Genomic DNA, 27,748 nt, shown 5'->3' with positions numbered 1-27,748 from the left:
AACAACCTCTGCCTCAGGGCAACTGTCTCCTCCCCACCCAGCCTCAGCATCCTGTCCCCCTGGGTCCCTTCCAGGATGAGGAGCAGGGGTCCCCTCCCAGCCCCACCCTGGGGGCTCGCAGAACCCATCCACGTGTCCTCTCCTTGTCCCCATTCCTTACCTGACACAGGCACAGAGAGCTGGTTCTCTTTGTAATTATATCTCGGATCAGACCCTCTTTCCACCCTAAAGAAGTATTTCCCCTCATCTCCTCTCTGTTCGTCTCTGATGTCCAGGGAGCAGGTGTAGTTCCTAATGTCCCGGAGGAGGTGGAATCGTCCCTGGGTCTCCACCTGCTCTTCACGATCTGGGCTGTTTGTGGCCACAGGAGCACCGTGGTCTGTATTTGTACCTTCTCGGAACCAGTAGCCGTAAGCTGGGTCAGCATCACTCCATTCGTCCGAGGGATAGGAGAAGGTACAGGCCACAGAGACACACAGGCCCGCTTGCACCGTCACAGACTCCTGCACTCGCAGCTGGAATCTCAGGTCATGAGCCTGGGGCCCTGGCCACCCGTCCCGGCTCTCTTTGCCCCACTCTGCTGCCCACAGCAGGGGCAGCCACAGCAACAGCAGCAGCAGCAGCAGCAGCAGCAGCAGCATCTTTGGGGGGACGAGCCACAGGGCCTTGGTGTCACAGGACTGAGAGGAAGCCCCAGTAGGTAGCCCCGGCTGAGGTCAGAAAGGTGATTGACCGCAGAAGGAGAACTTGACACTCACGTGCTGTTGGAGCTGGCCTGGTCCTTGGAGAATAAACAGTCCTACTTTCCAGATGGGGACCCAGTGGGGGTCGCAAAGAGCAAGGAGGACCCGACCCTCTTCTCCTGGCTCCCTCCCTGTGACCTGTCTCTCTCGCACAGCTGTCCACAACAGGAAAGCAGGCACTGCCTGGACAATCACAGCCTCTAGATGAGGGGCCGTCCCTCCAGCAGTGGGACGCAGGAGGGGCTGGTGGTGGAACCTCAAGGGGAGAAAGAGGGGAGGGGTCCCCCACCCCTGGGTGAGGGAGGTGGTGACTGATGAATGAATGAACACGACCATCGCCTCTCGAGCATCTACTCCTTTCAGGGGAGTGGAGCCAAAGGGACAATGGGACAGACTTTGTCTCTGTCCTGGAGAACGTCTCTAACACCCGAGGAGGCAGAGCAACCCCAGGCCCTTCCAGCTCCTGTCAGTACAGTGTGTGATGGTGGAAGCGCAGGTAGGAGCTCGTAGGAAACGCAATTGCTCTGTGCAGCCAGAAGCTGAGCTCCCAGGTGTAAATGGCCAGAGTGGCGAGATCAGCTCACAAGGTGACCCCCATGCGTGGTCCGGGGGCTTTCTGGGCTGCCCGCAGCCCTCTGATCCTGGCATCCTGGTGTTGACTGCACAGGCCAGGCCTGAGATCCAGGTAACTGGAGCAAGGTGACAGCACAGCATGACATTGACGGGAAGCTGCAGCTTTGGAGTCAAGGCCTGGCCCTGCTCCCCTCTAGGCCTCACTTTCCTCACTTGTCACATGGAGGGGTCCCCAATTCTCAGCCGTCGTCGGTGAGAGAATCCAGTACGATGACGGAGGTGGGCAGTCCTGCAGGTCAGTGCCTGGCCCTGCCCATTCCTCAGTGGTCATTCTGAGTCAAAGCCTCAGCGAGCAGCTCCAATGGTCAGCAGCGCCCTGGGACTTCCTTATCTGAGGCCTCCAATGAGGGGGTCAGAGGCATGGACTCTGCAACCAGATGGCCCAGGCTTTAGCCTGGCTCCCTAATGCTTGCTGTGCTGACTTGGGAAGGGGCTTAACCACTCTGTGCATAGTCCAGTGCCTGTGCTCACAGGGTGTTATGGGCCGAATCGTGTCACCTCCAAAATTCAGATCTTGAAGCCCTAAACCCCAATACCTCCAAATGTGACTGTGTTTGGAGACAAGCCTTTAAGGAGGTAATTAAAGTAAATGAGGTCATTAGGAAAGGCCCTAGTTGAATAGGACAGGTGCCATTACGAGAAGAGGAGATTAGGGTGCAGACATATACAGAGGGAAGACCATGGAAAGACACAAGGAGGAGCAGGCGGCCGTCGGCAAGTCAGAGAGAGAGGTCTCAGAAGGGAACAGCCCTGCCAACACTTTGATCTTGGACTTCGAGCCTTCAGAACTGGGAGAAAATGAGTTTCTGTTCTTTCAGTCATCCGGTCTGTGGTACTTTGCTATGTCATCTCGAGCAAACTATTACACGGGGTCCCCAAGAAGATAAATGTGTTTGTGCAAGTGAAGTGCTCTGCGTACCCTGCTCTGGCCCACAGGGGACACAGTCCACTCAGCGGCCAGTGGCCAGTCTGCAGGGTGGGGCCATATTGAGGACGGGAGGAGAAAAGGAAATGGAAAGTTCTGGCAACTGGAGGAACCTCTGCTGCTCCTCCGTGCACCAGCTCTGAGCTCCGCAGGCCCCTTGCTTCACCCTGGCCATACTTCCCCCCCTCTCCCCAGGACAGGACGGGCTCCACAGGCCTCTGCTGGGGCTGGTCTCTTTGCTGGCTGAGGCTGGCGCTGCTCTTGCACCATGGGGCCTGTCTCCTGTGGGGGCCTGGAATTGGCCACCCCAAGATATGTCTCTTTGACATGATGATTATTTGGGACTGTTACTTTGCAGAGAGGAAAACAACGGAAAAGTAGAATTTACTTACCCTTTGTAAGAGACATTTACATTTGTAAGGAAATCTCCATCTGTAAAGGTCCCTCCCTCTCTGTACCAGGAAGAACAGGGATGACCTTATCTCTAGAAACTCCTATCAATACAGAATGCTAGGACTTAAATCTGCATAATAATCTTATTCCTGTTTCTGGTAGCCTCCTGTAACTGACTCCCCCAACCCCCAACATCCTCCTTTGTCTTTAGCTGGATATGATATTTAAGGTGGGGGCTTCAGCCATTTTGGCGAATTGCTCAGTTTGCCTGAGCCTCTCCCATGTACACATGTTATAAAGCTTTGTTTAATTTTCTCCTGTTATTCTGTCTCATGTGAATTTAATTCATTCTCCGGCCAGAAGAACCCACAGCAGGTAGAGGAAATGTCCTCCTCCCCTAACAGTTTGGCGACTTGGACGGGATAAAATTTCACTGGCTGGACACTGTGCAGTGCTGGACTGCTGCAGCCGAGAGATCCCGGACCCCTGACGAGAGCCAGCAAGAGGTAAGAGTTCTTACCACATCAGTCCCCCGGATCTCTGCCTGCAGGCTCCAATGGAAGCAAGAGTGCTGAGTTTTTTGCTCTTCTAAATTTAGATTAGCAGAAGAAAATGTTGGTGAGGCTAGCTTCTCAGATTCAGTGACTCTAGGATTTGAGTACTCACTGGTTGTAGATCCTTTTCCTCCCAGAGATAGACTTTTCCTTGTCTCTGTCTTTTTGTTGTTTGTCATAAGACACAGGCATCTCTATAAGCCTGTTGTCTGGGCTTTTTGTCTTGTTCTATGTCTTGAGAGCTTGGTTTTGTGACCTTTCTGGTCTCCTCCATCAGAGGATGCATGTACTAGGATGCATCTTGGTGGCCAGTTGTGTAGACTGGGGTCCCAGGACACACTCTTTGTCCAGCTGTGTTAGCTCTCTGGGGAGTTTGTCATAAGAGGCCCCAATTGCTTTCATAAGGGGCCTTTGTCATCTCAACCTTTGTTGCTTGCTGTGCAATGAAGGCCTTTACTTTCTTAGACTATTTTTGGGAGTGAACTTTCTAGATCTCTTTTGGGGATGCCTCTTTGTGTCCTTGGTTAAGCTTTGGTTGAGTCGCTGTTAAGATCCTACTCAGCGATTTGGCCAGACGATGGATCAGTTAAATTCGGAAAACTTTTAAATTGGGGGGAGAAAAATTGTGAAAGCTCTCATCATAATTTTTATTGGTATCTATGAAAAGGCCAAGTTAAAAAGGAAACACAAGAAAATGCTGACTAGGTTTAAGACCCTGATTCAAGTTGTAATTGAATTGATGAAATATAAAGGTCTAAGTGTTGATAAGATTGTAAAGGTTGGAATGCTTGAGCTGATTTTCTTTATAAAGAGGTTATGTCAACTTTGCCTGAATATGTTTTAAAATGTCTGGCTGGGAATACTTCCCTATCCAATAATAGAAGACCAAGACCTATTAAGCAAGTTCTGGCCATAGGTCCTGTCCCCATGCTGCAGCTCTTCACTGCCCATGGGCCCATGGCCCCCATGCTATTTGAATAAAGGAGCACTACTTCCAGACCTTGAGAGTCCAAGAAATCTTCCCTTTGACTCCTTGGCTTGCTGAGCCTGCTTGCTTCACCAGCTTGTGAGCTGAAGTTCTAGTCTCCTTGTGCCTTTCTCTTTCTCAAGGATGGATCGAAATTCACTTCTCCATCAGGAACCTTCTTGGACAGCTGTATGAATCCACATTTGCTGCCCATGGCTACTCTATGGGGCAAACTGTGGCAATCAGCCTGAAAAGAATCAGTATCTTAAGCCTGAGAGTGATGGAGAATGAATTAATCCATTCCTTCCTGGCTCTATCTCTAACATATAAATTTTACATGGGCACGGGTCAACCACTTGAGTCATTAGGACAGTCGCCAATCTCCAAGACTCCTGTGACAGGTTTATTTTCCTAAGGCTGGATTGGAATCCCTCCCTATGGCTCCTGACCACACTCTGAACCAAGGGAAAGTCCCAACCAGGACTCCTGGCCACTTACTTCCTGCAGGTCTTCACGCTGATGGGAGGCACCAGGAACTTTGACACAGGTCACTCTTTTGAGGCTGGAGTGAAGGACTAATGCAGGTTGAGGGCAAGGTGAGCCCAGGAGCCTTCATAATAAGACTTTGTAACAAGGTCCCCTCCCATGCATCTGGGTGTCTGGAACCAGACTGGTAACACGTCTGCCTGGCTCGGGGGCCACCAGCTGGACTCTCACCACCGCTGCACATCCTGACCCTGCTATAGGCCCTTTCAAACCCTCCAGGTCCCTCTTTTCCACCTCTTGGCTCACATCCAACCCAGCTCACATGAAGAAGATGAGGCAGAGGCAGAGAGCAAGCAGTGCATTGACACAAGCTCCCTTGTCAGCCACTTGAATGATTCCTGCCAGTCGTCTCTGGTTCCTCCGCAGAGAGGAGAGGCTTGGAGTGAACTCCAATCTTTTTGAACAGATATGTGTCTTCTCTTCATCATGTAGAGAGGGGAACCCCGCCCCCACCATCCAGGGTTCAGCCTCGGGGTTCTCCCTCTCATCATAGGACCTTAGCCTTCTCCAGAAAGATACGGTCCCTGTGACACCTTCTATCCATCCCCACACTCCTGTCCCACAGAGTCCTACTATTCTAGGACCTAGGTTCTTCTCCACCCAGGGTCTCTCTGCAACAGACCCCAGACCTGGCTGAAGCAGGAGTGTGAGGCTCTGGGCTCTGTGGCCATTGCAGAGAGAGACACACACAGAGCCCCAGGGGATGCTGAAAGACTTTATCCTTCCTTCCAGAGAGGGAGTCTGAATCTCCCCTCCTGTCCTCCACAGGTCCCATCTCTCAGGGTCAAAGGTGATCTTTCATGCCTCCAGTTGGGGGTGAAACCTGGGAGCACTCAGACCATCAGGTCAGATCAAGACAGCTCTCCTGATCCTGCCTGGCCCTGCCTCCCAGGAACCCAACACCCAGGGTGAGGGATGTGTCTCTGGCATCAACTGTCAACAGTTTGATGGGTGCCTCTGAAAAAGCCTCGGTGGGACTCACTGTCCAGCGCAGGGACCACATGCCATTACCCATGGGAATAGAGCAGTGGAGGGAGCTGGGCTCCAGAGAGAAATCAGGGCGGCAGTGGGAGATTGACGTTAAAACATGGCCTAAAGTTATTTTGGGGACAAAGAAACTACTCTGTATGATACTATAGTGATGAATACATGTCAATATATGTTTGTCTAAATGTATAGATGTACAACACCAGGAGTGAACCCTAATGGTCCCTTACAGGGTCACACCAGCTGCAGGGAAATTCACCTGACAAGTGAGGTTGGTGCCACAGTCCTGGGGTCCAGGGAGGTGAGGATAGCTGATATCCAAGAGAAGTTGGGGGGTGTGACCCATTCACAGGTCCAGGGCACAGAGAACGTCAGGTTCCTGGTGCATCCAGACTCCAGAGTCCCCAGGATCAGGATGTCTGGCATGATGGTCAAGGCTGGTGAGGAGACAGGAGACACAGGGATCAGGAAGGAGGGTCTGAGGTGCGACCCTGAAGGAGGCCTCAGACTTTCGTCCAGCTTCTCTCTCTAAACTCCAACATTCTGTACACTCGACCCATCCAAAGAGGAATGTCTCCTCCCAGTTGTGCCCTGGGGCCCTTACATCCTCCCCCTGTGGTGTCTCTTGGAGCCTGCTCCTTTCCTACACACACACAAAGAGATGGATAAATACATACATCAATATTGTACTTCCTCTCTCCACGTTAAAAAAGTGTTTTCCATGATCCATCCTCCTGGCGTCTCTGATGTCCAGGGAGCAATCGTAGGTCCAGGGGTCCCCGAGGAGGTTGAATAGGCCCTGGGTCTCCTCCTGCACTTTTTAAGCAGCATCGTCTGTGGCCACTGGAGCATCCTGGTCTGTTGGCCCCTTCCTGGAATCAGTAGCTGAGAGCCAGGTGGGGTCAGTCCAGCCATCCCTCGGGGAGAAGACAGTGCAGAGCATCCACAGGCGCAAACCCTCTTTCACTGTCACCAACTCCTGAACTTGCAGCCTGTAATTACTGTAATATTGCCGGATCTTCCTCTGGCCCTCAGCCTCCTCCCTCCACCAGAGCAGGGCCAGCAGCAGGAGCAGCAGCAGAAACACGTGTGGGATTGGCAGTGCCAGCATCTGCCAGGGAATGTTTGTTTCTCAGGGTTCTCTCTCAGGAACTGAAAGTTGCAAGACTTACAGGAGACTCCAAGAGGAAGATGAGGGTAACACCAGAACAGTGACCCTCCTCAGAGAAGGAGCTCCAGAACCACACACGGTCAGGTGTAGGAAAGCCCATGGAGTGAACCTCCCATCCCCACAAGCCCACTCCTGGAGACCCTGGACCAGAGATGGTGAGAGCTCACTCACATGCACATCGCATGCAGAGCCTGAGCCCCATCTCCTGCTTCCTTGTGGATGCCCTTCTCCTTAGAGGGTCATTTTCTGCAAAGTGAAAATGAGTTCCTTCTAATCAGACTTCCTGAGTCACGGGCTGTAGATGTCTGTGGAGATTGGTCCAGCCAGGGGAGGGACTCAGGGACACAGAAGATGAGGGAGACTGACTGTCCTCCCTCCTTCAGCTTCCACATCGTAGGGAACGGCTCTCTGCTCATGAGGTCACACACTAGATCTGGATGCTGCTCCAAGAGTCACTGTCCAGTGGGGAAAGGATACGTGTCCTAGCACCTGGAGCTCCCTGTGACCAGAAGACATGGAGACACGTGCTGGAGACACAGAGTGAGGAAGGCCAGCCTGAGGGTCGTCCACACTCAGGGATGGTGAGGATTTTGTGAGAGAAGAGATGTGCACCTGAATTCACAGGAGGTTATTTTAACTGTGTGGTGGGGGCTGGGAGGAAGTGGTGGGAATCCTGGGAGGTGGTGCCTCCTCAGACCCATGTTGATGTTCTTTAAACATTTCTTGGGGCAAACATAGGACACATATAGAGAAGTGTCCCCAAAAGAACAGCTCGGTGATTCATCACAAAATGAACACCCTCCAAGCAATAGAATGTTGGGAGCACCCAGGACTGCCCCTTTGTTCCCACTCCTTATCCACACCCCGCTCTCTCCAAGAAGACCAGCCTCCCTATAATAACAATTGATTCTTGCTTTTCTCTGTAGTTTTGTCATCCCAGCATGTTGCCTTTAATAATATGGCTTTGTATAAGCTTTTCTTAAGACTTTGTATACAAAGAAAAAATTACTGCCTGTTTCCTTCTGTTGAACTTCATGATTCTGCCCATCCCATATTATCCTCTTCCCAGAACTATCACCCAAAACCCAGAGTAGAGTCAGTGCTGTGACCATGGAGAAGGAAAGTGCAGGTATGAGCACGCGTAGACACTCCCACACCATCACCATTTCCTGCATTTTAAGCTGGAATCTCATTCTGCAGCCCCATCCTCCTCCAAGGACCCCTGTCCTGGCCACTCACTGTCTCCCAGCAGGGCAGCTGCAGCATCTGTGGTCAGAAGGGCTGGGCTGGTACCAACCCTGGGAGTTCCTGGACTCTTAGGTATCGTGTACTCAATCCCACTCACTCCCTGACTGTGCTGGAGATCCTCTCCTAGCTACCAAGTCCTGTCCGCTGTGACCAACCCCCCACCTCTGCCCCAGAAAGGATCAGACTACCGCCTATAGGGGGCGCTCCCTGCTTACCTGCTCCTGGGGATCCCCGGAAAGGGCTATGGTGCTGTCCGTGGTGCTGATTCAGAGCTGAGCGCTGACTTTGGCAATGTCTGCAGCTCTGTGGAGGGATCTGACCTCAACAGCACGGGGACCTTATCTCTGGAGTCAGCAGGGTCAAGATGCCGGGTGTTCTGGGGAGGGCTCAGGTTTACCTGTAAAGAGGGACTTGGGGAAGGAAGAGATCTATGGTTCTCCTCCATGTACTTCTGTCCACCCTCAGGAGTGTCCTGTGGAAAATACCAGGCTATTGTCACCAGTCCGAGGGCAAGGAAGGTGAAGGCACTGTGCTGCCCCTTTATATATGTGTCCCCATTTAATTTTCCCTAGGTTCCTGACAGAGAGGAGTGATCACTCTCATCAAATAGGGGAAGCAGATGACACTCAGACAGGTGACTAGGTGTAGGAACTAGTCTTCAAAGACGACCCCAAGCAATCTACCACTCCTTTATACAAAGATGGGCTCCTCGCCTTACAAGATAGAGTGTGTTATATTCTCCTCTTGAAGCTGGATTGAGTCCATGACTGCTTTGACCCATAGAACGTGGAGGACAAGATGTTCTGAGCTTCATACAGCTCAGACATTAAGATGCCCTGGCAGTTTCCACTCCTGCCTCGTGCATTTTTGGGCATCTGTGTAAGCAATCCAGGGCAGCCTTATGGAGAGAGATGCTACATAGAGGAACCCTGAGGGGTCAGATGTCTACCCCAGTCACTGCCAGCATTCCACCACATCTGCCTGAAAGATCCTAAAGCAAAACTAGGAGTGAAACTGCCCAACTTTCACCCTTATATTCCTGCTTCCAGAGAAGAAGTAACTTTTCAATCAGGAAATTTTCGTTGCCACACTACAAACTTCTGATTCTTTCCACTTGAGCCCATGTAGAAGTGTATGGCATGATGTTTTCTTCATCCCCTCGTTTGGATTTTGCTGGTGAAATTTTAATTCCTTTATTTGAAATGTCCTGTTTTCATTGAATACATGATGGGACTTGGCACTCCTCGCATCAGGCTAAGTTGCCAGCAGGAACTTGCATTTTCAAGGGATGAGGAGCCAGCACACAATGAACACATACCTCATACCAGGACCTGTACACAGTGCTTTACATGTGTCACAAGACACTTGTGAGATGGGGCTTCTTGTTTACCCACTTTAAAGAGCAGGAACATAAGGCACAGAGAGGTAGAATGACAAGGTTTCCTATTGTCACTCTCTTAGTAAATGGAGAAGCCAGGATTGAGTTCAAGTTTCTCTTATTTTAAAGCCGTATATTTTCTCCATGGCAAAGAATTCCCATTAAGTCATTTCTAATCCATTGAATAGAGAGAAATTTACTCCATGAGAATCAGTGCTTGGAGTCTCTCCTTCCCAGAGAAGCTCTGGGTTCCCGGACCTATGTGTCCTCTGTCTTTTCAATACTTTGTGCTGAATCTCCCATCCCTTGGCCCCCAAGCCTTCATCTTCTCATATCTGAGGTAATTTCAGTGGAACTCTTGGGTTGACTATGGTTTGATCTGGACAGTTTGTGGGCAGAAATCTGACTGTGGGGGAATGAAGACGTCCCATGTATGACCTCATCATTCCCATCATGTGAGCTTGGGAATGCAGCTCTGCTAAGGAGTGGCAAAGACACCACTACAAACTAGTCAGAGAAAAAAGATCCTTTCTTACCTGTACCATGTTCTTGAAAGGCCATGATGTCCACAGGAATGGAATGTCTGGACTGAAACATAGTAGGTCCCTCCTTTGTGGTGAAGGGTGGAATGAGTGTTGGTCCTCCTCATTTCTAGAGCCACAAAAACAGCAAGGAAGCTGAGTTCTGGGATTTCTCTTGTCCTTCTCCTCATTCTGGTCCCCAGGAACCGGGCACTGAGTATCCCAAGCCCTGAACTCTCCTTGGACTCCCTCCTGCACTCAGGGTGCTGGGAGTCCTGGCCCCACACTCATAGGAGACATTGACTTCATTGTTCTCTATGACCGCACAAGCTCCAGGAACCTCATGCATCAGGGTAGTTGATACAATTCCTAGGATTGTGAGGTGGTGACCTAAAAATGAGGTGTTTGTCCAGATCCTTTATTTATTGTGATATAGTGAACAAATCCCTCGACTGAGCCTTATGTGGAACTAATTTGCTTGTGATCCAACGAAGGTGGCTCAGCACACAACGACATGTCTGTCTTCCCAAGGCAGATTGTAGACCTGATGAGCTCCAGGCAAACAGGTGATGCTCTCCAAGGTGCTGAACTATGGCCAGATTCTGAGCTCCAAAGTCACCCAGTCCGAAAGGAATCAGACCCCTTAAGCTTGGGATCTAAGACTTGGGCCCTGAAGACAGCCATATAACCTGGGGTGTTGAGAAGTTATGGCCTGCCTACAAGAAAAGGATTTGGGGATAAGAAGACCCTCTTATCTGTGGGCTGGGGTTCTCTTATACTTCTCTTTGGTTCCGAGTTCACCATTAGGGACTCTTCTGCATGTCTGGATGACCCTAGTTGCCTAAGGGAACTAAGGATACTGAGATTATAAGAAAGACTTTTAGACCTAATATTGAAGAAACCAATAGAGACCTGAAGAGAGAAAGATTCCAGGGAGGGGCCTTTTGTATAGAATTTGAGAAAGGCAGTGAAAGGAACTCAGGGGAGGGGCCATCAGTTTCAAAAATTAATTATTATAGCAGTGAGAAGTATTCATAATTCTTATGTACTGAATGCCAGTCCGGGGGCTTAGTGGTTAAGATTCTTTGCTCTCACTGCCACACTGCAGGTTTTGTTCTTGGTCAGGGAAATACGCCACCCATCTGTTGGTTGTTATATTGTGGCAGCTGCAAGTTGCTGGGATGCTGAAAGCTATGCCACTGGTATTTCAAATACCAGGAGGGTCATACACAGTGGACAGTTTTCGATGGAACTTCCACACTAACACTTAAGAACGAATTGGCCATTGATTTAGGAAAAAATTGGCCGTGAAAACCCTAGGAAAAGCAGCAAAGCATTGTCTGATACAGTGGCAGAGAATAAGAGGATGATGCAAAAGCGACTGGGCTGCATTCTGCTCTGCTGTACACTGGGTCCCTGGAAGTCACAAGCAAGTTGATGGCACTGAAAACAAATGTACTATTATGTTTCAGGAAAACTTTAAAAACATGCTTTCTCAGAAGACCTTGATAGGTATAATTTATACCTACTAAATAGAATATTTTGATGTAGAACTTAGAGAAACCAGCTGACTTTTCACTCATTCTTGAATGGTGATTGATCATCTTCTCTGTGTCCAGCACCATCCCACACATGAGGTTACATGGTGCCCACAGTACAATCTATAACATCATCAACACCAGGTCCCACTCCCCAGAGCTGACAAAATTCGATTACCATCTTGGCATGCTGCCTTCTTTTTTTCAGGACATTTTTTTTTTCTCATCTTGATCCTATAGGAGGTATGATTTTATGTCATTCTATTTTATTTATATTTCTGGGTAACTTCCAGCCTCCTAAATTACATTCTCATTGTTTTTTTAAGAGGAGATGTGCTATATTTAATTAATCTCTCAAATGAGGTTGGGCATTTATTTTGTTTCCACACTATTTTGAGTGAATGTACTATAATGTCACTGCCCTTGGAGATTATCAGTTTTTCCAGTTCTTTCTCACTTGGTAACTGGAGCAAATTTCCAGAGCAAAGATCAGTAGAGATCACACTCCTGATTAGAACTTTCAGTGGACCATAAACTCATTTTCTCTACAACAGCATTGCTCAGCCAATTTCCATCCTGAATGTCCTAAACTGATGAAGCTCACACAAGAATCCCACACTCTGGAGTCCAGGTCCTTAGAGGCACATGGAGGAGTTGAGGGAGGTAACCAAAATCTGACTGTTGTTAGAAGGAAGAAAGGCCAATGGATTTATGGAAAAAAAAAAAAAAAAGCTGTATTTTCCCACAGTATCATTTCCTTCCAGTCATCTCTTTTTCAACTTCCTCAAACAAAGCATGCAGTGAGAAAATGGAGTTGTGGAATGATCAGTTTTGGGGTTTCTCTCTTCGCTAAATCTTCCTGGTTTTCTGATGAGGAATTAGTCGAATGCTCCAGGTTTATACAGTAATATGTCGATCACAAGTGACAGGATACTTGTCTATCCAAGCAAAGGACAATTTAATGAGAAGACTCCAAGGACTTCAACATCATTAAATAAGAACAAAACCACCTGTTGGGAAAGACAGTCTCCTGAGTCCCTCCCACTCCTACAGGTCTTGCTGGGTCTGTCCATAACATGATGCTGCAAATGCTCCTTACGTGGCCAAGTTCTCAGGGCTGTGACTGGAGGGAGAAACCTTGAGAGACGAGGTCATTTCTCCCTCCAGGACAAGAGCAGGCTCACTTGCTGCTGGCTATGAAAGTGGTAGATTCTGAATTTGCTCATCTTTGCCTCCTGGGGACCGATTGGCCTGACTCAGAGCTTTCTCTGGGACGTAACATAATCTTCTGCACTGCTCTGTGAGCCAAAACAGACCCAATACTTGTCCCCACGGGCTCACTGTCTAGCAGGATGGGGAACATTGAAGATGCCATTATAGAAGACATCAGGACAGTTAGGAAAGTGCTGGGGTCAGAAAAAAGACCTGGGCTGGAGACAGAGAGTTTTCAAGCAACTGCATGATTTTTTTTTAAGTTTCTAAAATATTTCTTGGGTGCTTATTATGTATGTATTGTCATTGGTGAGGAAAATACACAAAAATACCTTCACCCAGTATCACAGGTCAGGAATAGACTTGCCCTTGGGAGTGGATAGCGAAGAAACAGTGTCCAGGCAGGACTCAGACTTGGGCACAGACAAATAAAAAAGAGAGGGCAATGCTAGGTCTGTTTCTTTCTCCTCCAAGAGCAGGCTGGGGAGGGAGAGAGGGAGGAGGAAAGAAGGAATGGAAAAAAAGAATGGAAAGAAAGAGGGCAGGAAGGAGGAAGAAAAAGAAAGAAAAAGAGAGAGAGAGAGACACCTCCCTGGCTGAACCTTTGGAAATATGAATGGCCAGCCTAGCAGCTGTGGTCACCACTGCTCTTAGGAACTGTTTGAATGTTTGAATGCTCACAAAGCCTTTAGGACAGTGCCTGGACATGAGGCAAACCCCCAGGGTACACTGATTAAGGCCCCCTTGTGCCATTGGGGCCATCTACTTGGATTTATCTGGTCCCTCTACTTGCTGGCCTGTGTGGCTTTGAGCATCTCACCTGAGCCTCCTCTATGACATAGAGACAGGACTGACCTTCTCAGAAACAGTGTGAGGATCAAATGAGACAGGACAGGTGAGGAATTGATGCGCAGAAGGTGCCGAGCAAAGGTATTAGTTCCCTAATGCTGCTGTGACAAATTACCACAACTTGGTGGATGAAAACAGCAGATATTTATTCTCTCACAGTCCTAGAGCCTGGAAACCAAAAATCAAAGTTTCAGCAGAGCCATGCTCCCTCAGAAGGCTCTAGGGAACAATCCTTCCCAGCCTCATCTAGCTTTAGTGGTTGCTGGCAAGACTCGGTATTCCTTGCCTTGTGGTATCATAACTCCAATCTCTGCCTCCATTGTCACATGGTCTTCTTCCCTACATGTGCCTGTGTCCAAATTTCCCTCTTTGTGTAAGGATGCTAATCACTGGATTTAGAGCCCCTCTTATCCAGTCTGAACTCGTTTTAACTTGATTGCAGTTGCAAATAACATGTCTCCAAATACAATTGACTTCACAGACGTCAGGGGTGAGAACTCGGATATATCTTTTGTGGGGGGCACATTGTGACCCACAACGGCAGGTATTCATTATGAGGATTATCGGACCCCCTGATGTTCCCACTGTTCATCTCCAGTCCCCGCCTTCCTCCTGAGCTCCAGGCCGTCCATCTCTCTAGCTGCCCATTGGATGCTGGTCTCCATGGGGATGTCCCAGAGACCTTTGAGCTCCCAACGTGTGACTCTGACCTCATTGTCTCCATCTCAGCCCTGCCCCCAAAACTTTAGAGAAATGAAAATCTACGTGAACACAATCTTGTATAAGTATGTTTACAGTAGCTGTATTCATCACCACCAAACACTGGAAACAAACCAAATGTGCAGCAACAGAAAAATGAGTAAACAAGGTTTGATACACTGAATCCTACTGAGCAATAAAGGAATAAAATACTGACATTCACAACATGGATGAATCTCAAATAATGCAATACTGAGTGAAAAAAAAATAACCCACGAGTACATCTGCACGATTCCAATTATATAAACCAATTATAAGATTTATAAGGTTTGTTTTTTCCAAATCTTGATCCACTTGTTCTATCACATTTGTTAAGAAGTCCTTCATTACCCAATTGAACAATCTGGGTGCTGTTCGGGTGACAGTGAGTAATGTGTGGATCTATTTATGGACTCTGTTCTGTCCACACCACACTCTCTTGATGACTCTGTAGTGAAGTCTGATTTCTTCAGCTGTTTCTTCCTTTCCAAGAATGGTTGCTATTCAAGATACTTTACATTTCCATGTTATTTTAGAATTAACTTATCAGTTTATGTGTGTATATATAGACATACTTATACATCCATATATATGTTGGTTGACTAGATTACCTTAAGTCAATATGGAACAATACACTGTACTTTTTAGAGTGGATGTATTGCATGATCAACAAGAAAAATTGTCCTTGCTACTTTATGTTTTTGGGTGCTGTTATAAATGGATGGGGTCCATTTGTAGGGAAGTTTTAATGCCTCATCCAATCTTTTGATTTCTTTCCATCAAGTCTACCTTACGAAGTGACTGCTGTGATATAGTCTTTCTTCGTTTGGGTGCTGAAAGTGAATTTTGGGATGAGGCAGTTTCATCCATCAGATGGTCATGTGATCATTTGGGAACCTTCCTCATTCGTTTGGTTTGTCTCTATAGGGGAGGATCATGAGATGCTGCTTGAGTTTCCCATCTCAACCCAGAAGTCCACCTCTTGAGCTTGGCTTTCAAAGACAGAGGAAGTCGAACGCCTGGTGGGGAGGACATGCCAGCAGGAGGGATCTCAGCATGAAAGCTCTGAGTTCTGGTGCTGGTCTCATCCAGAGGCAGGAGAAACTCTCAGTAGGACCTTTCTGTTCAGAACGTAGGGATCCAGCGTATGTTGAGCATACATTTTGTGGCAGGTGTTCCGAGAGGATTTTACTCCTGGAATTCTCAACGTGAACTTCCAAGTAGGGCTTCTCAGCCATGTTTCACACAGCACAAAACTGAGGCACAGATAGGTAGGGGTTGGTCTGTCACTTACTTAGTAAAGGGGCAGAGTGTGGATTATAACTAGAAACGCTTTGGTTCAAAAGCCTATATTCTTTCCTCTATTTACAGGGATTTTAACTCTACAGGAATCAGTCCCTCAGTTTTTCTTTTCTCATCAGGGGCTGTGTTCCCTCAAGCCAGTGCTGAGCCTCTGCAGATGCTCACTTGTGGGTCTTGATCTCCGAGTACTCACTACTAGTGAGCTCCTGTTCCTTCGGGTGTCCATGGTTCATCCCACAAAAGCTGAGTTTTGCATAATGGAGCTCTTCTTCCTGCCCTGAGAAGGGGGTAGCACACCTGTGGGAGGGTAGGCTGGGAGGCTGCCTGCCTGGGATTCCATCAGGGGACCCTGTGTGGAGGGAGAGAGACAGGAGTCAGAGCAGAACAGCAGGCACAGGACAATGCAGGGAGGGTCCAGGAGGAAAGCCGATGAATTCCTACATCAATTCATCCCACACATATTTTTTTTTTTTTTTTGAGGAAGATCAGCCCTGAGCTAACTGCTGCCAATCCTCCCCTTTTTGCTGAGGAAGATTAGCCCTGAGCTAACATCCGTGCCCATCTTCCTCTACTTTATATGTGGGATGCCTACCACAGCATGGCTTGCCAAGTGGTGCCACGTCTGCACCCAGGATCTGAACCAGTGAACCCCAGGCTGCCAAAGTGGAACATGTGCACTTAACCGCTGTGCCACCACGCTGCCCCCCCCCCCAACATCTTTGTTGAGATCTCTGTCATTCATGCTTTCCTCGAATATTCAATACTTAGTGAGCACTTTATTTGGTGCTTACTAATCTCATGACTTCCCACAACAACCCAATAGGGAAAATATTATTATTATCTCCCTTTTATGGATATGAAAACTGAGGTTGAACTAAGAAAGCCATATGCTCAAACTTCCTGATGAAACCAGGATCCAATCCAGTTCTTTCTGACCCTAAAGCCTGAGGCCCCCTGCATGTGAGGCCCTGAGCTGGGTGCTGGATGCACTGAAATGGACATGGCAGACACAGACTCTGACCTCTTACTGCTTACTCTTTAATTGAGGGAGGCAGAAAAAATGAGTTAAACAAATAACTATCTAATTGTGAAATATGATATGCTAGACAAGAACTCAGTAGGTGAGAGAGAATCACAGGGCCTCGATTCAGGCTTGGCACCTGCTTTTGGGAAGCTCACAGTTTTGTGAGAGGAGAAGTCAGTCAAAGAAATTATATCCCCATGGTAGGCAGAAAAACAGCCCCTCAACGATGTTTACACTCTAATCCCCTGGAACCTATGACTGTTTTAACTTACATGGCAAAAGGACTTTGCAGATGGACTTAAATTAGGAATATTGAGATGCGGAGAGTCTCCTGGATCATCTGGGTGGATACAATGTAATCACAAGAGTCTCTACAAGTGACAGAAGGAAGTAGAGAGAGATTTGAAGATACTATACTTCTGGCCTTGAAGATGGAGAAAGGAGCCATGAACCAAGGAATGCAGGCGCCCTCTAGAGGAAGGAAAAGGTAAGAAAATGCATTTTCCCCTGGAGCCTCCGGAAGGAACTCAGCCCTGCCTGCTAACGCCTTCATTTCAGCCCAGTGAAGCCCATTTTGGACTTGTGACCTCCAGAACTGTGAGATCACAAATTTACATTGCTGGATGTTGCTAAATGTCTGGGAATTCATTACAGCAGCAACAAGAAGCTAATACAGACTCACATAGAGGAGAGTGACAGGTGCCCCCTGGGGAGCATCCTTTTTGCTGCTCCCCTGACAAGTCGACACTTCACCAGAATTGCTAATGTTTGTGCTCCTACCAGTCTCTCTTGATCGTTCAAATTAAGATTCACACACACACACAACCACTTCCCCACAGTGCTATTATCCAGAACACCAGTGACCTCTGCTAGTGAAATCCAAATGGCCATCTTCAGTCCTCACCTCTCTGGACTCTGCAGCAGCAGGTGACTCAGATGCATGGCCTCCATAAACGACAGCCCTTCTTTCCTTAACTACAAGTATCTCACTTTTCCGGGTCCGTGGACCTCTTTGGCAGTCCCATTGCTGGTTGCTCTCCAACCAAATGGGGGAGGGAAGAGCATTAGACAAGGGCTGAACAGTCCATGCAAAGGCCCAGAAGCACAAGTCTCCTTCTGGTTAACAGCAATGAAAAGTCCACTTGGATGGAGCAAAGAGTGGCAGGCAGGAGGAGTGGCAGGAAGTAGACTAGACGGTGGGGCTGGGATCAGGGCGAGGCAAGTGAGGCGTTTGCCAAAAATGCAAATTTAAAAGGGGAGTCAAAAACTTTGGTAATTGAGAAAAATAGCATTTATTGAAAGATTTTTTAAATCAAAATTAAGGCTAAAAAACCCATCAAGTACAGAATATGAAAAATGTAAATAATCCAGGATAAGTAAGAGTGCCCTCCTTAACCTATTAGACCTGAGGCAGAAGAAAAAATATGAGCTTCAAATATGTGGTTTTATGTATTTTTAATGGTCAATTTTCTCCCGAACATTAAAATAATTCAAATATTACTGGAGACTTGAAATGTGGTGTGTATTAAAAGATTACTTTAAGTTTAAAGCTTTTGTGTGTACCCAAATCTATTATAATTTTCCATTTTGTGTGTACCCAAATTTATTGTAATTTCGCTTTCCTGGCTTTACTGCAAGTGAATGCAGAGAGATTATTTTCAAAATCTATTTCTCCTCCTCTCTCATTTTCAACTGAGAATGCTGCCATGTGTGACAATTTCTCTTTACCAGGTTATGATCTTAAATAGTTATTAATTAACTCCAGTCTCCTGATCCTGTCATTATGTAGATTTTTGATATTTTGCTCATCGTAGATTTTTTTCATTAATTTCAACTTTTGAAAATAGTCTGTTACAGCATTATCTCAATTACCGAGATTTTTGGCATCATTTTAAGTTTTGCATCTCAGGTGAGTGCCTCACTCTCCTCACCCCGACCCCGGCCCTTCTGGAGAGGTAGGAGCTGAGAGACCGGAATATGCAGGGCTGCGGGCTCAAGAGTTTGAGTTTTATTCTCTAGGTCAGGGGTCAGCAACCTACATACAGCCTGTGGGTGAAATGTGGCCCACTGCCTGTGTTTGTAAATAAAGATTTATTGGAACCCAGCCATGCTCATTCATTTACCTCTGGTCTAAGGCTGCTTTCATGCTCCAATAACAGAGCTGAGTGACTCCCACAGAGACTGTAAGGCCCACAATCCAAAACTACTTACCATCTGGCCCTGATAGAAAAAGTTTGCCGGCCTCTGCTCTAGATGGTGGGGGCAAACAGATGTTCAAATGCAGAAGAACTGGACCATGATGGATTGTAGATAATCGCTCTGTGTAGGGCAAGGGAGATGAGAGGCGGGGAGATGAGTCCAGGAAAGAGATCCTGAAGCCTCAGCGATGATGGGAGTCAAGATAGAGAGAAAGAGACTGATGCTAACTGTTGTTAGCAGGAAAAATGGAAAGGACCTGTTGAATTTTCGGCTGTAGCAGAAGAAAGGGAGGATACAGAGAAGATTACTTCTCTGTACATGGCCTGAAGGAAAGAGGAAGGAGCTGTAATGCTGTCGGCAAAATGGGGATCCAGCTTTGTGGGATGAGGAGGAGGAGATGAGGAAAGCAAATTTGGCCATGCTGAGTGGGGCAATCCAGGGGGCCATCCTGCAGGAGGTGTTCAGGCAGGATGCTGGATGTGGAGTCACCCAGGTCGCTCACCTGAGAGACTTAACTTGTGACTTCATTTTCACCCTCCATGCTTGTGTCCTTCATGCCCGCTGCTGACCTTGCTGCTTTCTTCCTTTCGGACCTCACTCTGAGTGAAGAGACCAGAAAGCCCTTCAGCTCAGGGTGCAGTGGGCAGACTGACCCCCTCCTGTGTTCTCTCTGAAGGGGTTGGAGTGGGTCACTGAGGTGGGACAGGGTGGTCCTCTTCCAGAGACCCCAGAGTTGAGAACACAGGCTCCCCACTCCTGGACAGTGGGGCAGAGGTTTGTGACAGACTCACCCAGGTGCCAGGGACCTCCTTCATGTCCTTGCTTCAGGCTTTCGACCCACCCAGTCCCTCCAGATCTGGATTCAGGGATCGGTGGCTGCCTGCCCTTCTCACCCTAGGGGTCTCCCTCCCTCCCCAGGGTCATATTTCACCTGATGAGGATGATGCAGAAGGACAGGAAGAGAAGGGTTTTAGCACCTGCTCCCCCGACAGCCCACAGCACCACTCCTGATAAACGTCTCGCTTTTCCTGCAGACAGATTGGATTATTGGTGATTCCCCTCTGAGAGACCCAATTCTTCTCTTCCCACTCCCTGTAGGACCCTAACTTCTGAGTCTTTGGTCCCTTTGCCAGATACGAAAACAGAGACATAGGACTGGGTGGGGGTGGGTCAGGGGGAGGAGAGTGAGTCATAGGACAGCTGGGTGCAGCCTGTTTGTATCTAAAATGCTGACACTCTTTTCACCATGGCATTTATTTTGGATTCATTTTTATTTTTTTAATATAGCATTCTGATAATATTTCTCTTGATTGCTGATGCTTTTTGCTTCTCCTTCAATTTTGTGCCCATGGTGAATGACTCACTGGGCTCACCTTCATCCTGGCAACTCAAAGCAAGGACCTCCTGTCCCCAGACACACCTGTCCAGGCCCCCGCCCCCTCCTTCAACACCCACCTCCTTCCCTGACTTGCCCATCTCAGCCCTTGCCTCACCCCACAGCCCTGGCCTGGCAGGAAGAGGACAGTGACACTCTGAGTCCCAGGGAATGTCCAGGCCTCACATCTAAGCACAGACCAGGGCTGAGTTCCCCTTTGAAGCTCAGGGGGATGCTGGGTGGACTGTGAGGGTGGGGTGGGTGCTGTCTCCTCCTCCAGCCCTTCCCAAACCACCGGTGCACTCACTCTGCACAGAGAGGCTCAGGGAGATGTGCAGGGAGCCCCGAGGGTGCTGAGCTTGGCAGGTGAATTCGCCTTCGTGACTCGACTCCACCTGGGGCAGCTCCAGGACCCCGGGGTTCAAGGGCTGTGAGGGGCTCAGAGTCTGGCTCCCACGGGCCCAGCTCACCCTGGCAGGGGGGTTGCTGTCGACAACACAGACCAGGCGCAGGGACTGGCCCTCCTGGACTGGAAGAGATGATGCATTCTTCAGGGTTGTGGGTGCTGGTGAAGAAGAGACAGAGGGTCAGAGAGACAAACATATCCAAAGAGGAAGGATGCAGAAGGAGGCTGAATGACAGACACACAGACATAAGTTGAAGTGCAGGAAAACACACACTTCACCCCTCGCTGGTGGGAATGTAAACTTGTCCATTCTCAGTGCAGAGCAACTTGGCCATATCTCTCATATTTGGAAAGAACATATGAAACAGTTATATTTTGCTTTTAGGAACTTATCCCACAGACATAGACAGAGACGCTTGTGAAGGATGAAACAAGATTGTTCACTGCGGTGTGTCTGTTAGTAGATTAAAATTAAAGCTATGATAGTCCATTAACAGAAGACGTTTACAAAATTGGAATCCATCCAGGCCATGGGATACAGCACAGTCCTGGAGAAGAATGAGGACAGTCTATGCTACCGATGTCAAAGGACAACGTAGACCCGCTAGGTGGACAAATCAAGGACCAGAGCAGTGTATGGACACTGGTCACTTCCCCGCAGGGGACTGGGTGTGAGAAGGACTGACACTTGCTCTAAAATTTTTGCCCATGCGAATATATTACCTGTTTAAAAATACTTAAATAAGCACTTTTGGGGGAAAACAAAAATACGAAGCTTGAAGAGTCATCAGAAAACTGATGATTTGGGGTCTCCAGAGGCAGCATCCGCCATGTGAATGCTGCTGTGTTCTCCTTGTGGAGCTGAGGTGGGTGGAGGAGTCTGAAGGGAGTGAGGGGTGGATAAGGACAACTGCTCACAGAGGTCATGGGGGCTGAGGATAGAAAATGACTGGGTTCACTTACAAGGGGTTCTCTGACCACTGGGCTGAGTCCAGGGTGAGGCAAGGACCCAGCCCTCTCCTGACCTGGAAGATGCTCTGCTCCCTACAGCCTGGGAGGGGGCTCCTTCCTACCTGTGCCATTTCCGAGGAAGACAGTTACGGCCAAGTTCTGTGGAGAGTCTGAGGTAGAAAGACATGGTGGATTCACATCAGTGGGAGGGCTGGGTGGACATTGGTCCTTGTCCCCAGGGGCTGCAGAAATGGGGGTAGGGTGGAGATGGGTGTCCTCCTGACTTCCTCTCCACCTGATTTCAGAGACCCAGCGCCAGTGTCTGAGACTCTGACACCCCCATCCCCGCTGGCCTCAGGACCCCATCAGGGACATGGGCGTCCTGGCCGAGCACTCACAGGTGACATTGAGCTGGATGGCCGTTTCCACAGTCACATCAGCAGCAGGGAACTTCACCTGACAGGTGAGGTTGGTGCCATGGTCCTGAGGCCGTGGGGTGAGGGTTAGCACCGAGGAGAGGCGGGCCCTGGGGCCCAGGGAGGTGAGGGCAGCCGATGTCCAGGAGAAGATGGGGGGCGTGCCCCTTTCACAGGCCCAGGGCACAGAGCAGGTCAAGTTCCTGGGGCGGCCAGACTCCAGGGTCTCCGGGATGAGGATGTCAGGTGTGTGGTTCAGGGCTGGTGAGGAGACGGGGGAGACACGGGGATCAGGAGGGAGGGTCTGAGGAGCAGCCCTGAGAAAAGCCTCAGGCTTTGGTCCAGCTCCTGCCTCTGAGTCCTGACCTGTTTTATCCCCAGCCCCCTCCCAGGATGGAGAGTCCCATCCCTGCTCTGCCCCAGGACCCCCATGTCCTTCCTCTGTGGTGATTCCAGGAGCCAGCGCCTTACCTGTCACACGCAAATTGAGCTGGTTACTTTTGTAAGAATATGTCTCCACTCGAAAAAAGTATTTTCCTTCATCTCTCCTCCTGGCGTCTCTGATGTCCAGGGAGCAGTTGTAGGTCCGGGGGTCCCCAAGGAGGTGGAAGCGGCCCTGGGTCTCCTCGTTCACTTTACGATCTGGCTCATTTGTGGCCACTGATGCATCTTGGTTTACTCTGGCCCCTTCCCGGAACCAGTAGCCATGAGCAAAGGTTAAGACCGTCCAGCTATCCCGGGGGTAGGAGAAATCGCAGGGCACAAACACACACAGGCCCTCCTGCACAGTCACGGACGCCTGCATCCGCAGTGAGTAACCCTGCAAGGGCACCCTCTGGCCCTCGGCCCCCTCCGTCCACCAGAGCAGGGCCAGCAGCAGCAGCAGCAGCATGTCTGGGGTTGACAGTGCCAGCGCCTTACGCATCACATGCACAGAGAGCTGGTTATTTGTGTAACCAGAAAGGCTGTTTCTCAGGGTTCTCTCTCAGGAACCAAAAGTTGCAAGATTTAGAGAAAGCTCCAACAGGAAGCTGAGGGCAGAACAGTGACCCTCCTCAGAGGAGGAACTTCACCCCCAGACACTGTCAGGGCCAGGACAGCCCATGGAGTCAACAATCCTCCACACACATCCACTCCTGGGGACCCTGGGACCAGGCAGGGTGAGAGCCTCACCCAAATTCACACCCCATGCAGGGCCTGAGCCCCATCTCCTGCCTTCTGGCCAATGCCCCTCCCCTTTGGGGTCATTTTTCTGCAAAGTGAAAATGGGTCCCTTCTGGCCAGACCCCTTGACTCTGTGAAGGTCATTCCAGCCAGGGGAGGGACTCAGGGAACCAAGAGATGAGGGAAGCCGACTGACGTTCCTCCCTCAGCATCACCATAGTGGGCGTCCCCTCTCTGCTCACAAGGTCTCACAGCAGCCCTGGTTTGCAGCCCTGAGTCACTGCCCAGTGGGGAGACAATAGGTGGCCCAGAAGCTGGAGTCCCCTGTGACAGGAGCCACGATGGGGGCCACATAGGCAGTGTGGGGTGTCACTCTCCCTCCAAGTTGGAGGTTCAGTGTCAGGAGGACTGGAGAAAGGGAACACTCAGGTGCTGGAGGCGAGGATTCCCTGTGTTAGCACAAGCCGGGGACGTCGAGGGGAGCCCAGCTCGGAGGATGCCCGGGAAATTGAGGCTGTGATTCTCTGCACAATGGGGTTTGGAAGGGAAGAAAGTATAGAAGGGAAGGGGAAGATTTCGAAAGGGGCAGAAACTTCCGCATTTGTCAGAGGTGTTTGGGCGAAAGGATGGATTTCTTCACCGCTGGTGGCTCATGGGGCCATGATTCTGCTCATTGCTCCAGAGCACGGCGAGGTCTGTTGGCCTCCGAGCCTTTGCCCGAGCGGGCTCTGCTCCCAGCAGTCCCAGTGTGCATGAGACACAGAGCGAGGAACGCCAGCCTGGGAGTCGTCCACCTTCAGGATGGTGAGGATTTCACGAGAGAAGAGACATGCACCTGAATTCACAGAAGATTCTTTTCAACTGTGTGGTGAGGGCTGGGAGGAAGTGGGGGGCATCTTGGGAGGTGGCGCCTCCTCAGACCATGTCGGTTTTCTTGAAACCTTTTTGGGGCAAAACATAAGACACATACAGAGACATGCCCTCATAAGAACAGCTCAGCTATTCAACACAAAATGAACACCCTCCAAGAAATAGAACGTCGGGAGCACCCAGGTCCTCCCCCTTGATCCTCCTCCCTAGCCCCACACCCCACTCGCTCCAAGGAGCCACAGCCTCACTGTAATGCCAACTGATTCCTCTCTTTGCTCTGTAGTTTTATGATCTGAGCATGCTGCCTCTAATACTCTGGCTTTGCACATGCATTTCTGATGACTTTGTATACATAGAAAAATTGCAATCTGTTTTCTTCTGTTCATGATCCTGCCCATCCCATATGATCCTCTTCCCAGAACTATGACCCAAAACCTGAGGAAAGAAGGTGCAGGTTTTGAGCATGTACAGGCACTCCCACACCATCACCGTTTCCTGCATTTTCAGCTGGAATTGCATCCTGCAGCCCCATCCCCCCCGCCACCACCCCCTACCCCGGGCTCCCCTGTCCTAGCCGCTCACTCTCCTTCTGCAGGGGCAGCTGCAGCACCTGTGGTCAGAAGGTTGTGGCCGTGCCATGCCTGTTTTCCATTGTCCCCAATTTTCAAAAAAAAAAAAAAAGCAGAAGAATAGGGGGGAGAGACATGGGGAAAACACAGAGAATCTAACTGTGTGTAAAAGAGGAACAGTAACTGGCAGGCCATCAGAGCTGGGGGACCTTCTAGTCCCATTTCTCCAACTTGAAGAAGACACTGAGGTCCTGAGTGGACAAGCGAATTGCCCAAACCACACAGGTTCCTTGTCTCATGCACCATTGTCTGCACCGGGAGCCACTTTATCAGTCTTTGTCGCCCAGGTTTCATTGGGCTTGGAGACGGAAAGCTTCTGTTAACGTGAGAAGGAAGAATTGTCAACTCGTCCCATGAGGTGAGGGAGGAAATTTCATTCATTCATTCACTCATTCATTCAACAATCATGTACCCTGTGCCTTCAGGTTTCCAGTAAAGGGGTGAATATGAGAGATCTAGCCCTTGCCTTGTAGGAGAACAATATCTGGTTGGGAGACAGGTTTACTGACGATTCCAGTGCTATCGGGTAGGAGGCTGTGTTGGGGAAGCTCAGGCTGGGGTAGGAGGGGCTCTTGCTCTTCTGGAATGGAAGGTGAGTCTCAGGGAGGACTGGGCCACGTAGACATGGTAGGGACTCTCAGGCAGTCACAGGGGATGTGAATTCCACAGGTGATCCTGGTGCCCTGGGAATTGCAGGACTCTCAGGTATGATGTTCTGAATCCCACTCACTCTCTCTCCAGATGGAGGTTTTCTGCCAGCTACCAAGTTCTGTGCTGTGTTCCTGACCAACCCCACCTCTGTCCCAGTTGGGGTCAGACCACCGCCCATAGGGGGCGCTCCCTCTGCCCAGGACATACCTGGCTCCTGGGGATCCCCAGGAAAGGACGTTGGTGCTGTCCGTGGTGCTGATTCAGAGCTGGTTTGATCAGGAATGCTTGTTTTCATCTAATTCTCATAACGTTGTTATACGTCACATATGAGGCGGTACTACTATAATTCCTACTTAAGAGCTGAAGAACTGAGGCTCAGAGAGAAGTGCCTGACTCTAAAGCGAGGATTGGCCAACTTTTTCTGCAAAGAGCCACATGGCAAACATTTTAGGCTTTGGGGGTCAGAGGGTCTCTGCAGCCCCAGAGAGGAAAGATTCTTTCTTATCGGTACCAAGTTTGCAAAAGCCAATGACGTCCAGCAGAATGGCGTATCTGGGACTGAAACAGGAGAGTTCCCTCTTCAGTGAGAAGTATGCAGTGGATGTGGAGTGCAGCTTAGCTGGGTCCCGTGGCTTAGGGTCTCTCACAGGTTGTAATCTAGATGTCAGCGGAGGCTGTAGTTGAAATAACTACTGGTTCCTCACCGGCTGTTGGATGACGGCCACTCTCAGTTTCTCAGAAGATGGCCCTCTTTACAGGGCAGCTCATGACGTGACATCTGCCTTCATCAAAGTGAGAAAGAGAGAGAGAACAAGAGAAAGAACAAGGCAAAAGTCACAGACTTTTGTAACGTAATCTTGGAAGTAAGATTTATCACCTTTATTTTATTCTGTTCATTAGAAGCAAGCCACTGGGGTGGGGGTGGGGCAGCCCTGTGGCATAGTGGTTAAGTTCGCGCCCTCCGCTTCAGCAGAGTTCAGGGGTTCATGAGTTCAGATCCCAGGTGCAGACCTACACACCACTCATCAAGCCATGCTGTGGTGGCATCCCACATACAAAATAGAGGAAGATTGGCACAGATGTTAGCTCAGGGACGATCTTCCTCAAGCAAAAAGAGGAAGATTGGCAACAGATGTTAGCTCAGCGACAATATTCCCCACCAGAAACAAAAGCAAGTCACTAGGTCCGGCACACACTCACACGGAGGAGATTACACAAGGACGTGAATTCTAGGGTGTGGGGATCATTGGGGGCCACCTTAGAAGGCTGCTGCTACAGTCAGGAATAAGCAATAAGTATCTGTCCTTATTTGCAGGGCAAGCATGGTGAAGAGGTGACAGGAAATGAGGATGAAGCTGGGGAACCCTGGGAGGAAGCAAGTGTGAGAAGCCACGGGAGAGAGAATGTAGCCAGAACTAGGACGATAACCATAGGAATGGAAATTAGGGCCAGCCGAGGGATATAGGACTGTGAAAGAAACAGTTAGACAAAGACAGAATGTCAGACATTCTGTAATATTGCTGGCCCATTCTCTTCCACATAAAAAAGAAAATCAATGTCATGGAAAAAAAGGGAGGGGGCTGTTCCAGACATAATAAGATATAGGAAACAACAACCAAAAATGCAGTGTGTGGACTTCTACTCCTGGCAGGATGCAAAAAGTTATGGCAGGAAAATGCTCCGATGCAACAAACAGAAACATTTGAACACATTACTAAGATTAAGAACAGGGATCATGGGGGGCCCGCTCCATGGCTCAGTGGTTAAGTTCGCACATAGTCACCCCTGGTTGAATTTTTTTTTCCTGATGCCCTGGTTGGCAAGGGATTGAGATCGAACTCCTGGAATTCCTAAAACTCCACGTCAAGTTTTCTCACCCCATATTGACTGTGTCTCTGTCACCCCCACCAGGCAGGGGCTCAGAGGACAATGACTTCACTTGTGTCACCAGAACCTAACACACGGGCAGCCTGGCACAAGGAGACTCTTCCAAAATCACTAACAGCTGACCTCAGCATACAGCACACTAACAGCACAGAGACCTCAGCTCACACACTGCTCCCTCTCATTTGACACGCTCACGTGCACAAACACGCCCAACTCCCACCTCAGGACTCCCTGCCCTGCGCACGCGCTAACTGCCGCTTTTACAGACGCCATCAACACCTCCACCCCCACCTTCAATTCCCACCCGCTACCCGACCACATTATATGCTCTATAAACCCTTTAAAAGCCTATAACAATCGCACAAAAGCAGATAATCTGAACACAGCCCACATAAGGCCAGCAGGCTGCCACAGCAAAGAAACCACACTCCGCTCCGCCGCGTCTCTGCCTGCGCAGGCGCAGAAGGGAAA

At 49.3% G+C, this 27,748-nt stretch overlaps 2 protein-coding genes across 28 annotated transcripts in view; one reads left to right on the top strand and one right to left on the bottom strand.

Moving 5' to 3' along the window:
* LOC111775254 (cytoplasmic tRNA 2-thiolation protein 1-like) overlaps positions 1-15,461 on the top strand; it is a 26,708-nt gene extending 11,247 nt beyond the window's left edge. The window contains exons 3-5 of one of the 6 annotated variants that reach the window (XR_011422487.1): positions 3,055-3,200; positions 5,530-5,669; positions 7,303-7,938. The gene's annotated coding sequence lies outside the window, so the exon portion shown is untranslated. Of the gene's footprint in view, positions 1-3,054; positions 3,201-5,529; positions 7,075-7,302; positions 7,939-15,330 lie in introns of those variants that run through there. The other 5 variants (XR_011422490.1, XR_011422491.1, XR_011422488.1 and 2 more) reach the window with 5 other exon arrangements.
* LOC100072925 (sialic acid-binding Ig-like lectin 13) lies at positions 14,443-27,748 on the bottom strand. Of its 22 annotated transcripts, none has more exons than XR_011422474.1 (11): positions 25,598-27,742; positions 25,206-25,422; positions 22,548-24,181; positions 22,059-22,337; positions 21,783-21,830; positions 20,611-20,868; positions 19,860-19,956; positions 19,431-19,527; positions 18,941-19,048; positions 17,002-17,100; positions 14,443-16,054 (listed from the first exon to the last, which is right to left on the bottom strand). XR_011422474.1 is itself a non-coding variant. In XM_070224790.1 (10 exons), the coding sequence occupies exons 4-9, from the start codon at positions 22,999-23,001 to the stop codon at positions 19,440-19,442; spliced, it is 1,224 nt and encodes a 407-aa protein (XP_070080891.1). In that variant the 5' UTR covers positions 23,002-24,181; positions 25,206-25,422; positions 25,598-26,168; positions 27,669-27,736; the 3' UTR covers positions 14,443-16,054; positions 19,431-19,439. The 22 variants fall into 22 exon arrangements, 6 of the variants coding, with proteins under 6 accessions (XP_070080891.1, XP_070080890.1, XP_070080889.1 ...); XR_011422479.1 differs by lacking the exon at positions 25,206-25,422 and having other exon boundaries at positions 20,774-20,868; positions 21,783-21,902; positions 22,548-25,055; positions 25,598-26,168; positions 27,641-27,736; XR_011422475.1 differs by having other exon boundaries at positions 22,548-25,422; positions 25,598-26,168; positions 27,669-27,736.

This window comes from Equus caballus, chromosome 10 (assembly GCF_041296265.1).
Source record: "Equus caballus isolate H_3958 breed thoroughbred chromosome 10, TB-T2T, whole genome shotgun sequence".
Classification (NCBI taxonomy): Eukaryota; Metazoa; Chordata; class Mammalia; order Perissodactyla; family Equidae; genus Equus; species Equus caballus.
The sequence above is the reverse complement of the archived record's forward strand: the minus strand, read 5'-3'. Positions and strand labels throughout refer to the sequence as shown.

Bases quoted from the DNA above. Each gene is read 5' to 3' on its own strand.
- LOC100072925 (XM_005613681.4), bottom strand. From the start codon at position 23,001: ATGCGTAAGGCGCTGGCACTGTCAACCCCAGACATGCTGCTGCTGCTG. The intron at 21,903-22,058 runs GTGAGTGCTCGG...CCATTTCTGCAG, and splicing joins CATCCAGCTCAATGTCACCT to CCCCTGGGGACAAGGACCAA. The intron at 20,869-21,782 runs GTAGGAAGGAGC...CTTCTTCACCAG, and splicing joins CTTCCTCGGAAATGGCACAG to CACCCACAACCCTGAAGAAT.